At 39.5% G+C, this 15409-nt stretch overlaps 1 protein-coding gene across 2 annotated transcripts in view; it reads left to right on the top strand.

Moving 5' to 3' along the window:
* The window catches only part of Ccdc50 (coiled-coil domain containing 50), a 62301-nt gene extending 48365 nt beyond the window's left edge, over nucleotides 1-13936 (top strand). For both annotated transcript variants that reach the window (NM_182736.2, NM_001401395.1), the window contains 2 exon segments: nucleotides 6515-6621; nucleotides 8108-13936. In NM_182736.2, the coding sequence (NP_877400.1) occupies nucleotides 6515-6621; nucleotides 8108-8127 (127 nt within the window). In that variant the 3' untranslated portion in view covers nucleotides 8128-13936.
* The last annotated feature ends 1473 nt before the right edge of the window (nucleotides 13937-15409 follow it).

The following is a 15409-nucleotide window of genomic DNA, read 5'->3' as shown; positions in this document are numbered from 1 at the left end:
GATCTACATCCGGCTCCTACTTCTTTGCTTCATCCATCTTGTCTAATGTATGTATGTTGTAATGTATGTATGTATGTATGTTGCTGTATATGTATGGGCCACATGTGGGGCAGGCTCTGAATGGGTGTTCCTTCTGTGTCTGTTTTAATCTTTTCCTCTCTATTCCCTGCCAAGGGTATTCTTGTTCCCCTTTTAAAGAAGGAGTGAAGCATTCACATTTTGATCATCCGTCTTGAGTTTCATTTCTTCTAGGCATCTAGGGTAATTCAAGCATTTGGGCTAGTAGCCACTTATCAATGAGTACATACCATGTATGTCTTTCTGTGATTGGGATAGCTCACTCAGGATGATATTTTCCAGTTCCAACCATTTGCCTATGAATTTCATAAAGCCGTTGTTTTTGATAGCTGAGTAATATTCCATTTGTAGATGTACCACATTTTCTGTATCCATTCCTCTGTTGAAGGGCATCTGGGTTCTTTCCAGCTTCTGGCTATTATAAATAAGGCTGCGATGAACATAGTGGAGCACGTGTCTTTTTTATATGTTGGGGCATCTTTTGGGTATATGCCCAAGAGAGGTATAGCTGGATCCTCAGGCAGTTCAATGTCCAATTTTCTGAGGAACCTCCAGACTGATTTCCAGAATGGTTGTACCAGTCTGCAATCCCACCAACAATAGAGGAGTGTTCCTCTTTCTCCACATCCTCGCCAGCATCTGCTGTCACCTGAGTTTTTGATCTTAGCCATTCTCACTGGTGTGAGGTGAAATCTCAGGGTTGTTTTGATTTGCATTTCCCTTATGACTAAAGATGTTGAACATTTCTTTAGGTGTTTCTCAGCCATTCGGCATTCCTCAGCTGTGAATTCTTTGTTTAGCTCTGAACCCCATTTTTTAATAGGGTTATTTGTCTCCCTGCGGTCTAACTTCTTGAGTTCTTTGTATATTTTGGATATAAGGCCTCTATCTGTTGTAGGATTGGTAAAGATCTTTCCCAATCTGTTGGTTGCCGTTTTGTCCTAACCACAGTGTCCTTTCCCTTACAGAAGCTTTGCAGTTTTATGAGATCCCATTTGTCGATTCTTGATCTTAGAGCATAAGCCATTGGTGTTTTGTTCAGGAAATTTTTTCCAGTGCCCATGTGTTCCAGATGCTTCCCTAGTTTTTCTTGTATTAGTTTGAGTGTGTCTGGTTTGATGTGGAGGTCCTTGATCCACTTGGACTTAAGCTTTGTACAGGGTGATAAGCATGGATCGATCTGCATTCTTCTACATGTTGACCTCCAGTTGAACCAGCACCATTCGCTGAAAATGCTATCTTTTTTCCATTGGATGGTTTTGGCTCCTTTGTCAAAAATCAAGTGACCATAGGTGTGTGGGTTCATTTCTGTGTCTTCAATTCTGTTCCATTGGTCTATCTGTCTGTCTCTGTACCAATACCATGCAGTTTTTTATCACTATTGCTCTGTAATACTGCTTGAGTTCAGGGATAGTGATTCCCCCTGAAGTCTTTTTATTGTTGAGGATAGTTTTAGCTATCCTGGGTTTTTTGTTATTCCAGATGAATTTGCAAATTGTTCTAACTCTTTGAAGAATTGGATTGGTATTTTGATGGGGATTGCATTGAATCTGTAGATCGCTTTTGGTAAAATGGCCATTTTTACTATATTAATCCTGCCAATCCATGAGCATGGGAGATCTTTCCATCTTCTGAGGTCTTCTTCAATTTCTTTCTTCAGAGTCTTGAAGTTCTTATTGTACAGATCTTTTACTTGCTTGGTTAAAGTCACACCGAGGTACTTTATATTATTTGGGTCTATTATGAAGGGTGTCATTTCCCTAATTTCTTTCTCGGCTTGTTTCTCTTTTGTGTAGAGGAAGGGTACTGATTTATTTGAGTTAATTTTATACCCAGCCACTTTGCTGAAGTTGTTTATCAGCTTTAGTAGTTCTCTGGTGGAACTTTTGGGATCACTTAAATATACTATCATATCATCTGCAAATAGTGATATTTTGACTTCTTCTTTTCCTGATCTGTATCCCCTTGACTTCCTTTTGTTGTCTGATTGGTCTGGCTAGAACGTCAAGAACTATATTGAATAAATAGGGAGAGAGTGGGCAGCCTTGTCTAGTCCCTGATGGTAAATACCTTTCAATACTGGGTTTGTATTGCTCTGAGGACAGTAGTAATATAATTGGTTTAAAATCTGTTACTTTTTAGTTTTTCCTAAGCATGTATAGAATGTTTACATTTATAATTCTGTACATTCCTACAGTATCCAAGCAAAGGAAAAGACAGTCTGTTCTCAGGAAGTTAATATATGGTTTTTATGTAGTTAAATGGGTTCAAATCATTTTTAGGGGTGTTTTTATTCAGCTTCCAAAATCCCTTGCCTCTATTGAGCATTAATGTTGACAAAAGATAATAGGACTCTCTGGGATGAATGCTTATAAAGGTTCATTAAAATTAAGTGCAAGTTCTCCGAATGTAAATAGATCCTCTGAAGACTCAGAGGATCTAGTGAACACTCTCCCCTGGTCTCTTATCGTGCTGTTAGGAGTTAGAGTAGAGTGGTGCACTTAGAATCCCGTCTTCTTCATGCTGAAAACATCACTTGTTTAACCATTGTTTGCTAAAATACTGCATACATGAGCAAACAAATGAGGGTTTTATGAAACACTGTTCATAGTTTGGAACTGACTTAACGCCTTGTGATTGCGTGCTTGTTGCAGTGTCTGTTTTCACATTTAATTACGATGGAAAGGTTAGGTAACCACTTGCACAGACAGAGTTCGTATAACAGGTAACAGAACATGAGTTCCACAGTTGCTCTGTGTAATACTTCAGCTCAGCAGTGCCTCAGTCTGTAGGGCTCTGGAGCACAGGGCTCTTCACCGCGATCTCTGGCCAGGGTTCAGGTGGATAGAACTCGGGCAGGGAGGGGGAATTGCTTCCACCACCCCACCACCCCACCGCCCCACTCCCCAGTCCCCCCGACCCCTGCCTCATCCCCCACTGCTGGTCCTTCTCCTTTCCACCGCTGCTGCTTCGGGTGCTTGGACCGGGCTGAGCCTGCACGAGACTGACTAGCAGGTGAGGGGTACAGGGCAGCTTCTGCCATCGATTGCAGGAGAGCAGATCTCTTCCCCAAGTGACGGTGTTACACCTCTTATGACAGAAGCTCTCAGATGATGGAATAATTCCTGCACACCTTTAATTCTGAACATGGCACTTAAATGCAGTTTTTTTGAATGGGTCATACCTCATCTACATATTTGGGGGCGTGGTCCTGTCTTCACTGACTGATCTGTCTTGAGCCTATGTGACCTGTGGCCATGTCCTCATCTGTGGAGGAGGGGCTTGAGGCATTGCCCTACAGACTGGTCTATCTCAAACCTCTCTACAGGAGTTGGTGGGGGGGACTGCAGCTAGAGAGGCCCTGATCTGGAAGGTTGGGAATGCACCTGCTTTCCCTTTTAGGTATCCCAGGGATTCCACCCATCTCGCCCAGAAATCAGGGTACTTTTCACTGCCTGCAGCCCCACATCAGTCCAAAAATAAAATCATGTAAAGCTTAGCATATTCACCATCAAAATTCCTATTTCTTATTTCTTTTCTAAGTCCTTTCCTCTTGTTTGTGAAAACTAAGGATCAGTCAGTAATGTGTGTTAATTCTAAGTCAGAAACTTTAGGGGCATACTTCTATACACTCCCAACCTAGTGAGGCCGAGGCAGGAGGAGGGTGTTGTAAGCCACCTCTGAAGAGAACTTGTCTAAAGAGAGAAAAACAAGGCTTCAGCCCCAGGCTTTTTACTGAAAATGTCAGCTGCTTTGAGTTTTTAGCCATAGAAAAGTCTAAAACTTGTACAAGTCTCCTTTACTTTCTAGCACATTCATATGAATATTGATTGTATTTATCTGTACTTCATCACCTTTTAATTATCCTAATACTTAGGGCTAAGAACCCTCTCTAAGAATGGACATTTCTTTGCTGTTGCGATAATGACCAGATCACTAGGTGATGGGTAAAAACACTGGGCATGAGAAGCCTAAGGGGCCGCTTATCGTGACTCAACTGCAGGCAACCAGCAGATGGCTTTTGAAGTGAACTCTGAAGAACATTTAGCAATCTTATTAATTAAAAATATAGCTTTAAGAGAAGGAAGTAGGTAATTGTAACACAAGAACTACGGAATAGACTCTTGATTTGTAAGAATTTTCCCATTTTCAATGATAAATATCACTAGCCTGGAAACAGTCATTCCCTTTACAATATAATAGCATAGGAAACAGTAAATCTAGATGTGTTCCTTTTGTAGCCAGTGGAAGTCTGCTGTGAAATGGTCTATTCTAGAAATAGCTGTGAAAACAAGATCTGCGCAATAGTAATATCAGTGGCTGTGTTAATGTGGAGGGGGCTATTTTGCTGGGTTCTTCCCATAAACAAAGAATTGCAGATACCCATTGGCTGCTGGGAGAAGGGGAGCAGGATCAGCCTTTGCCAGGATGGGCCAACTTGTCAGTTGTCTAGTGCACATTGGTCAGCTGGAAACACACAAACAACACAAATGGATTCAGTACGTATGCATGTGATTTTACATACACATACATGTGTTATATACATATGTAACAAATATAATCAAAGAAAACGAAATCTACTTGAGAGTTGGGAGGGGCATGTCAGAACTGAAGGAGTGGAAAAAGTGGAAGAGTGATGTAATTCTATTTCAATTAAAAATAAAATGTGCAGTATTTGAACACAGCTGAGCCTGAGCCCTGAAGGTGTCTTGAAGTGAATTGATTGTCCCTGCGTGGACATCCCTGTGCTCTTGTCCTCAGGTTTAGGGGTCTCTGTTGAGATTCATGAAAAAGTAAGGCGAACTCTCTGCTGTGGTGGTGATCATACTCTGTTGTCGGACTTGGCTGCCATCTTTAGCCCTCTTGTGAAGCCAAGTCCTGAAGTCACTTGTTTTGTGTCCGTTCTTCCTAACAAGCCTTTCATTAGTTTCTAAAGGTGTAAAGAGTGTAAGTCGTCATTGAGAAAACAAGCAAACAACGGACAATATTTGCAGGCACATGGTTTGGGGTGAAAATAAAATGAACAAAAATACAAAAACCTAAAATTAAAACTGTATTTCTAAATGACATTTGAATGTTTGAGATGCGAGAATAAACAGATCACTCTAGCAGGCCCTTAGTTCTCAGACTGTGTTGCTCCTTTGGTTTGGGGCTGCACAAAGTACAGATGTTGACCTATGGCTTCTATTTGAAAATACATAAACACACATCATATGTGTGGGCGCTGCTGTTCCGACTGATGCACACATACACATAGCTCTCCGTTGATCAGAGCGCTGTTTGCAGAGTCTCCTTGATTCTCTAAGAGTAAGTCTCTCACTTGGATCAGCCATTCACCTCATCTGATCATGCTGTTGTGCCTACTTATATTGTAGGTCAGTTGAGTTCTCCATGTACGTACAGTTCGTCATTTCTTGTCACCTTTGAGATCTCCAGAAAGAGATCTCCACTAGGGACAAGCAGAGATACTCAGTGTTAACTCTGATTTGGAGATTGCAGAGTCAGATGTGTACTGAATGACTCGGCTTTTCAGGCCACAGCATAGTTACCCCAAGCATGCTTTAGTAATGTATAGATCTGATTTATCACAGCCTGATTAGGCTCTATTTTACCAAGCATACTTTAGTAATGTATAGATCTGATTTATCACAGCCTGATTAGGCTCTATTATACCAAGCATGCTTTAGTAATGTATAGATCTGATTTATCACAGCCTGATTAGGCTCTATTATACCAAGCATGCTTTAGTAATGTATAGATCTGATTTATCACAGCCTGATTAGGCTCAATATTTTACTGCAAAATTTGAAAATTCTTTGGAAAATTCTTAATTCTTTGGAAAATCAAAGAATTAAGCTGGTTTTCCTTTCCATTTTCATCAATGCCAAATATCTGTAAATGTTTATATTAAATAATTAATAAATACTTAGAATAATCTATTTTTCTATTTGACATTATCTTTCTCCTTGACATAAAACCTTTTAAATGGTTTGCATAGAAAGTTGTAGTGTTTTAAGGTGGATTTTACCACCTAGCACCTAGTGGATAAAGAACTACAATTGTGGATAAAGTTCTCCCATTCTTGATAGCACTTTCAGACTTCTTGTTTTCTTCTTTACTTTCTTTATTAGTTTATTCACTTCTTTCTTAGTAAAATCTGCCAGGATGGAGTAAATTAAGTGTAAGCTATTCCTCATTCACATTTGGTTCCATAGCAATGACTCATCCATGTTACATATTGGGAAAAAAGTAGAGACTTATGCACACCAAGAATTGTACGATAAAAATAATTTATTCAAAGACGTGTAGCTCTCCAAGAACTAAGGTGAGCATCCTGAAGCACTCACTGGACACTCAGATTGCACAGAGGAGTTTTGTTGTGCTGCTCAGTGAGAGCCGGAACATTGTAGATTCTTTAAATTCTGTTTGCCTGCAGACCACCGCCACCCGCAGCGATGGCCCCTGAGGATGTGGATCCCACCCACTTCACAAACCAGCATAGTAATACACGTCATTTTTCAAAGTCAGAGTCCTCACACAAAGGTAAGGAGCATCTGTTGATCAATTGAGATCCTCTTTGTAAGCCTTGTGTTATGTAGTAAGAAATGAGATGCTGTCTTTTAATAATGGGGTTAAAAAAAGTAAGTCATCTGCTGCTCAGCAGTTATTAATACAAGAAAGCCTGAAGTAAGCCACTTTAAACTAAGCTCAAGGTTTCGTGCATATTTACACTTTTCTCCAGGGAGAACTTAGTGCTCTCCATGATACTGAAGGGAAATGCAGTCCCACTTATATTGGACTGTGTTATCGGTACAGTTTAAACAACTGAAATCTGAAGGCTGAAGCTTTTCTGTACTAATGCACTCTTCAGTTTCAGACTTTGAAGAAGATCTCAGATGTAGACTTTTCTGAATAAGGGTACTTCACTTGCTATTTGTTAGCCAAACAGTTTAGTAGTGAGACATTAGATAGTCTATGCATATGTTTCAGAGAAAAGTTTCAAAAGAGCAGTTTTGTTTCGAGCATGTTGGTTTCAGCCATCCCTGAAGATGGGAAATAGATTAACAGTACACAAACATGCATACATGTGCACATACATGCTCTCACACATACACGTTTATCAGTTACATAGTGAGATAGAGTTCCTTTTTAACTTCCCTATTTACAAAATAGTGGTAGTAAAATAATGAGTCCATGTTGTCAGTCATGTAGAGTAAGCCTTGTAAAGGTCGGTTCTGTGTGGTGCTGTGCTCCTGTAGTCTCAGCACTCACAAGCAGAGGGAGAAATCGAGGAAACTCTAGGTCAGCATGAACTACAGTGAGACCTTGGGAAGTAGGGGTATAGGAAAGATGATTGCAAAACAAGTCACAGGATTAGGTCTCGATATTTGATTGAACTTATTTGAAGATTCCGTAGGTGATATTTTGATCCTTCTTTTCATTTACTGATATTTTCAACGTCTCCGATGCAGCCGGGAGTGGTTTTGTTTCTTCTGAACCTGAGGTTGTATCATTTGGGGACGGTGTATGGCTCTCTGTCCTCAACATATATTTGCTGCAAAATATTAAAATGACAAATTGATTCTGTACATGGATATTTTATAAGCAAAGGCTTGCTAAAAATTCATGTACTCATTTGGAGTACATGGAAACAAAGATGTATCTTAGACAGGGAGACAGTGAATTTAAAAAATTTTCATCTTTTTTAAATTTGTTAAAACTTTATTATAAAGAATGTACAAATAAAAAAATTTACATAGCAAACTGAAGCAGATTCAAGGCTTCTCCATCTCCATGGAGTCATACGGAGTTAGGAAGCCATTCAGAAGGTGTAGAGCTTCAGGATGGAGTTTACACGTTGACTGCGCAATATTTATCTTGAACTTTTACACTATTAAATGTAAAATCTGTGGCAAAATTAAAACTACAAAGACAATTAGCTTTAAATTCTCTTTTCTGTCTTTCATGTGCCTCCCCCTGCCCCCAGTTACCTGGATTTTAATGGTTTTTCTTTTTCTCTTCTCCCCAGGCTTCCATAATAAGCAGTAAAACAAAACAGAACAAAACAACAAAAAGGGATCTGCCTCGAAAATGGACTTCTTGTAGCACATATTACTGGAAGATACAACATGCATTCCACATTGGCTGTTGTCCTTCTATGTGCCATTGCTGGGAGTTTCTCTCAAGTGTTTTCTAACTAAAAACGTATTTCACTTCATTTTAAAATGTTGGTTATGTTTGTCACTTGGGCAGTGTAAGAAAATGTACTTCTGAATATTGGCCATCTCTTCTGTGGAAATATGCTGGGATGTAATAAGTCTAGGAAATGACAGTTGCTAGTTAGAGGATATTGGCATCTAGAGAATTGAGTTTGTTTAGCAATTAGAAGTGTACAGAGATTCATTATCCAGGCATAACATTTGGATTCAGGAGGCGGAGGAAAGTGTGAAATGGCTACATTGCTGTTCATTCTTATGAGACTATAAAGACACAGCCTTTGCTTTTATCCTTTTCAGAAAAAGTAAAATCACAACAATAAAGTATAGGGAAGCCCAGAGCAGTGGAAACCTGTGTTCCTGAATCAGTGGATTGGTGGCGGCTCTGGGTGGCCGTGTAACCCTGACCCATTAGCCTACTGCTGTTTCCTCAGGATCAAGTCTTCTCCCATGCCCTTAGGCAATGATCATGTGCTAATTTTTATTTGTATAGACCTTAATTTTCATATTTTCTCAGGTCCATGAATTAAAGAACACGTAGCCTCCATTGCCTTTTCTAATTTAATTATAGAGTGAAAGGAATAGAACAGTTTCCACAAGACTTGATACTGTCCGTCAGTTCACCTAGCGTGCAGATCCAGCCTCCTGATCCTAGGATACAACAGTTTTGGTTCACCTCACAGTGATGTTTTAGGCACCTGCAATATTAGATTAATTCAATGGAAGTTGAATTTGATGAAGTGAGTCATTATCCAGGTATATACATCTATGCAGATGGTCATCATATTCTTCTCTTAAGACCTTTAAACTGCTCTAGAAAGCCTCAGTCTGTGTATTTATCCGTACCCCTTACTAATCTAAATGGCAGCTGTGCCTGCTGAACCTACAGATGAGTGCCATTTTCCCAGCTTGACCTGCTCTTCTCTTCAATGTATGGATCTGACGTTTTCTGTCATTTCAGTATGCTGTTTACTTAGACAGAAATAAGGTTGCCGAGAAATAATTTAAGGACTACCTGCCTTCCATTGCCTTGTCTTTTCAAACTGTCTTAAACTTGGGGAGGATTCTGGGAGGCTGCTCCCAACAGATTTTGATCTCTGATTTTGAAAACAATCTTCTGTCATAAAGTGACAGCTGATAGAAAGTTGAGTGAAAAGTGGCAGGAGTGGAGCCGTGGGAGCCACAGTAATCTGGAAAGACACACAGGGCTGTGGCAGTGCCGTCACGGGGAGTGAATACATGCTGAGTGTCAGCCATCAAGCACGTGCAGGCAGAGCCTCCAGGGAAGGAGGCAAACGGAGAGCCCAGCCTTAAGTCAGTCTACAGAATGGTTTTAATGTCACAGCCTAGTCTTACCAACAGTGTAATGCTGTGTCTTTCTTTATCTGCCCTTTGCTAAATTTTACTTCAGTTTTAAAGGTATTATGAAATGGTAACTAAAGAAAAAATATAATTGCATTTTTATTTGATAATTAGGCAAAATAGACAACATCTTCTGCCATATTTTAGTTTTATAAATATTTATTTTTCTATCTCATGAAATAATCACTTTTAACTATAAAAGCTGCATTTTTTGTTTTGCACGAACTTCATTTAATCATATTTATTACTGTAAAATGGACATGTTTTAGTTTTAAAAAATGCCAAGTCACTTAACCAGAATGCTGGAGTCGCCATGGATGGCCAAAGGCAGTGCTACCTGTATGATGGCCAGCTCAACATCAGTATTGGAAAATTTGTTACCTTTTAGGGTTTTTTTAAGGACTACAATTTTAAAATATTTTATTTTATTTTATTTTTGTAAAGTGAACAGTTTTTTAAGAGTACCAGTAATTATTATGAGTAAGAAGATAGAAAAATGTTCTTAATTATTCTTAATTAAAATTTTTGCTATCAGTCAAATAATATATCTTTGAGATGATCGAAACAACCATCAGCTCCTAATGAACTGCCAGTCTTCACTGTGGTCTCTGCTCTTTTAGTTTTTAACTTCTATATCAAAAGGAAAGCATTTATTTTGTTCCTGTTATTGAGAACATGCAATTTAATTATTAGGTCCACACTGTATTGTGTTTTGTTATCAACACATGGACTAATTCTTCTAGCCTTGAGAACTCTTTGGTTTATAAACCTGTTTTCTTTGCAGGCCGAGTGCTGTTAACCCCAGTATTACTGCATGAGCACCGTGTGTTAAGGAGCCCATTGCAGGCTGCCTGGCACGATGCTAAAAGATGCCAGTAAAAGTCAGCTTAAATATGCCGACCTGAAAGATGATTAGTCCCAGCATTCAAGCTACTATTCATCATAATTGCCTTGTTAGGAGAATAGAAAAAATGCTTCTTTGTTCTCAGAGAATATTGAGAATTTTTGCAAGTGACTTATTGAAATGCTGGGGGTCACGTGACTTCCTGACAAATGGGAAGTGTTGTAAGGAGCTCAAAACTCAAACAGCCACAACCAAACTATGTGCTCTGATTTGGAGAAACATTTAAATTAGGACGAGAGATATGCATAAATGTATACCCAAAGAAAACTCTTTTCACTGCACCTAGGCAGCCAGTGTAAGGTATGTGACCTGTGGTCCACTGGACGCTTTAATACTGTCAGAGCTCCCCTAAGTCTATTTGTGCCAAATTCAAAGCAAAGACAAAAACATACAGTAATGCGGTGCATCCTGTTTACCATATAAATGGTTAGCATTTTACAGCCTTGATTTTTAATGAGTAATGCCTTTGTATAAAACTCACTTTGGGAAATAGGAAAATCTGTTACCCTCCTCTCAAAAGTAACTCATGATTGGCTGAGGTCATCAGCCTAGTGAAGGGCTGAGGCCCATGTAGACATGGATCCAAGGCCTGAGGTAGAATAGACTTCAAGTAATGGCTTCTTCCGTTTGGGGAGGGTGGTGTTTGTGGAAGGAGCGCTGACATTGAAGTCACACTGATGAGGAGATGTTCCCCTGTATTTCACTGTGAACGCTGTGCCATGTTCTCAGCACACTATTACAAAACAGCTCCTTAAACATTCAGAGTCTGATCTTTTATTGAAACCAGTCTGCAATGTGTCTGTCATACGCTGTTCATAGCAAAGAAGTGACCCAGTCACCCATTCTCTCTTCCCCTCTCACAACCAGAGAAGCAGCCCTAGAGTCTCCCCACTTCCCTCCCTGTCTGTGTGCTTTAGAGCCATAGCTGTGTCTGACAGGTACCAGGATGCTTGCTTCTTCCTACTCTGTAATAAGGAATACAGGCAGGGAGAGCCCAGTGCAGAGTATCCTGCTAATGCTGCATGGAGCAGTATTATGGGAATATGTGCTGGGAGTTTTCGTTTGTTTGATGAGTTTTTATGATGATGATGATGATATGTAAGATAATTGAAGGGAAGAATTGAAGGCTTTGCTGCTTCCGCTATAACTCATCAGAAATGCTCAAATTTAATTGTAGCATCTCCAAGAAGGCAAGGATAAGCTAATGACATTAGTAATAGCCACCTTTCTGATGAGCCCTGCACTTTATGCCAGCAATGTCTGAAGATGAGTTTTGCCTTAAATTAGTTTGAATCCACCCGAGGCCATTGTGTTAGGTATATCTGAGGTCTCGTCAGCTCTCCACTGGCATGCAATTCATAAAAGAGCCTCAAGCGTCACCATCTCCTGGGATGAGCTTTGAGCTTCTCCCACTCTACTCTGGTTGACTTGTAACATTAACATTAGAAGTATCTTCTCAGTTCCTCGAGTAGCAGAGGCGTGGCCAGAGCACTGCCAGGGGACAATTCCCTGGCGGGCGATAGTATCCACGTGATGATAACTTCCTGTACAGGTGGGAGCTTCCTGTTCTTTTTTATGGTGACTGCAAGAGATGTTCTAAAGGTTCTTTGGTTCAGTGACAATATTCAGATTATTTCTAAGAATTTTAACAATTACCGTTACGTATTCAAAAGCTTACCTAGCATTAACAGACACAGGAGAAACCCCTCCTCCGAGATGGAGGTATTACTTGCAATGGTGTTATCAAGAGTGCTCTAATTTATTTTTTTAACAGAATTAAGCAGTAAAATGTGGGTATGGTTGAGAAGATAGAAAAACAGCTTTTCTAGGCCGTGCTTAGACAAGTAGTCATGCAGGTAACTACACTGATTCACCTACGTGTTTGTCACTAAAAGCCATTTTCTGCCCTTATAACCTCCCCCAGCATTGCTATTAATATGTAAATCATATATTTCATATGCCTCTGGGTATTATAAGTAAAAGTGATCTTTTCTCCTTTTAAAAAGTTGCTGTAATAGTATGCTGACTTCAGTATTTTAGGTCAGGGCAGGATTAATTATGTAACTGTATTGCCCAGGTCTTTATTGGTGAGATTCAAATGTGAAGATGAGAAAAAAATTTAAAAAGGTTTGAGTAACAAATCAGCAAGGATTGCCAACAGTAAAGAGTAGGCATTGCAAGGATATCTGGTAATGGGGGATATTCTTTGGATGTTTTGCTACACTGAGTTCACACTATAATTGTTGAAATTGAGTCTAGCTAAAAGTTTGGTAAGGGTTTTGGGTGTTAGAAGTTTTATACTTATGTATGAATAGTTTCTAAATTCCTTTAGGCTGTAGACCTTGATGTAATTGAAAGACAGATGTCCTTTCCCAAGGATAGCTGTATTTTTCATGGTTTTAAATGAGGAACCAAATATTCATTTCATGAAATAATATAAATATTAGAAAACAATACGGAAAATGACATATAAAAGTGACATTTAAAAATGAAAGTCTCTGTAATGCCTGGTGTCTGCTGAGAACAATCTATCCCTGTGAAACGTTTGAAAGATGTTGAATTTGAAAGTCCAAGAGTTTGTTATATAAATCAAGTTTCTCAGGACATTTGAGGTGACACTGTCATGTATTTCTGTTGTCGTTTGGAAAAGGCATTTCTTTAGTTAGGCTATGAGGAAACCACACACTTCATTTTGTAAGAGTCCTTAAGTGCAGTGACGTAGAGAAGAGTAGAACATGTGAGCTGGGATCCCCAGTGCTCGTCAGTTCATGGTCAACCCACTCCCCCAGTGGGGCTGTGAAGTGCATATTTCATGGAGCTGAACAAAGCCTCAATAGAATATCGTCTCTTATCTGAGGAAAGACCACCTTAAACCACATGCCTATTTAGAGATTGAATAAAACTGTGAGGACACACTGTGTGGATGCCTTAAGGTGACTGGTGTTGGTGCTGGTGCTGGTGCTGGTGGACATGTATGCACCCATGAATTAGGCTGCAGGGAACAGTCTATTTCCATTCATCTTCATATAACCCAAGTCGTTCCTGTGCATAACCTTGCTGAGGAAATGAGAAACACGGTGCTGGTTACTTTGATGTGTTTGGGGAGGCTGATGTCATTGGTTAATATTAAGGCACTAACCAGTGCCCAAGCCTTCCTTCAGTACCACTCATACATCTACATCCATTCATTCATCTATGCAAGCTTGCATTTTTGTGATTTGTATTTTACACCTGAACGTCAGGTTTAACATCGTGTTTTAAATAATTTTAAACCAAAGTATTGTATAAGTCTGTGTGCTTTGTTTTTGTGAATAGTTTGTGATAAATACCTATCTTGTTTTCTCTTAATAAAGTTATCTGTTTATTGAGTCACTGATGGCTGTTGTTTTTGTTACTACACTCAGAGTCTGAAGTTTGAGCAAGTTACAGCATATACATGCATTTATTACTTTCTTATATATAAAAGCACTACTAGATTTTTTTTAAGTACTAGTAAAATTTTATGACTTCCATGCTCTTTGGTTGAATTTATGTATACTGTTACACTGTGTGGTAAATTTCAGTAAATCATATTTTTTGTGTAATGTTATTGACACAGTTATATATTTTGTGAGGGCTGGGACCAAAATGTAGCCAGTGATTCATAGAGTAACCCCATGACTAACCCTGTCTGGTACAACTCACCCTGTCTGGTAGACAGCTAAGTGAATTTTGAGGAAATGGAAACTCATTAACCTTTATATAATATTTTATCAATAAAAGGATTGTTCTTTGATCTTACTGTCTTGATAAATGATATAAAATATTCAGAAATAAATCTTTAAAAAACCAAATGCTCTTTTTAGTTACTACTGACTTTGCTGTTAAATACCCCTGGAGCACATCCTCTGGAGTTAATTTCTCCAGCAAATATAATAGGAAATTGGACTGGTTAACTTTTTGTCAATTTGACAGGAACTACAGTCAGCTAAGAAGAGGGATTTTGACTGAGGAAATGTCTCCAACAGATTATTACCCTTAGGCAAGTCCCTGAGTGGGGCTTTTGTTTGAATCCTGATTGTTGTGAGAGGATCAGGTCACTGTGAGTATTGCCATCCCTCTGCATATGTGCTTGGGATGTATAAGAAGGCAAACATTCTTGTCTTTTTTTAAAGTCATCCATATATTAAATCAGAGATGGACTCACTCATTTTCTAAACTAAGTAGTGAAGGACATTACAGCTTTTTTTCTTTTTTGATAAAATAGCACCAAAAGATCCTTTTCAAACTACTAGCAGAATTTCATCACTTTCTTATTTTTTGTTATAACATGATGCACAGTGAAGTTTCAAAAAGTCGCTCCAAATGTAAATCATAAAAGTATCTCTTGTGTATGGTGGTGTCCCACACCTGAGGCATTTGCAGAACTTGAATTTCCAAACTGGGATTAAGATTTTGAAATTATTTTGCTGCAGTATGACTTATTAATAAATCCTGGCATGGAGTTACTACCTGCCTGAATGGTTTAGCATCCCAAATGGAAGACACACGCGCACGCACACACGCGTGCACTACCTGCCTCGATGGTTTAGCTTCCCGAGTGGAAGGCACACACACACATACACACACACACACACACACACACACACACACACACACACACACACACGCGTGCACTACCTGCATCGATGGTTTAGCTTCCCGAGTGGAAGGCACACACACACACACACACACACACACACACACACACACACACACACACACACGCGTGCACTACCTGCCTCGATGGTTTAGCTTCCCGAGTGGAAGGCACACACACACACACACACACACACACACACACACACACACACACACGCGTGCACTACCT

This window comes from Rattus norvegicus, chromosome 11, assembly GCF_021556685.1.
Source record: "Rattus norvegicus strain SHRSP/BbbUtx chromosome 11, alternate assembly SHRSP_T2T, whole genome shotgun sequence".
Lineage (NCBI taxonomy): Eukaryota > Metazoa > Chordata > Mammalia > Rodentia > Muridae > Rattus > Rattus norvegicus.
Note: the sequence above shows the minus strand (reverse complement) of the source record. Positions and strands in the feature narration are given on the sequence as shown.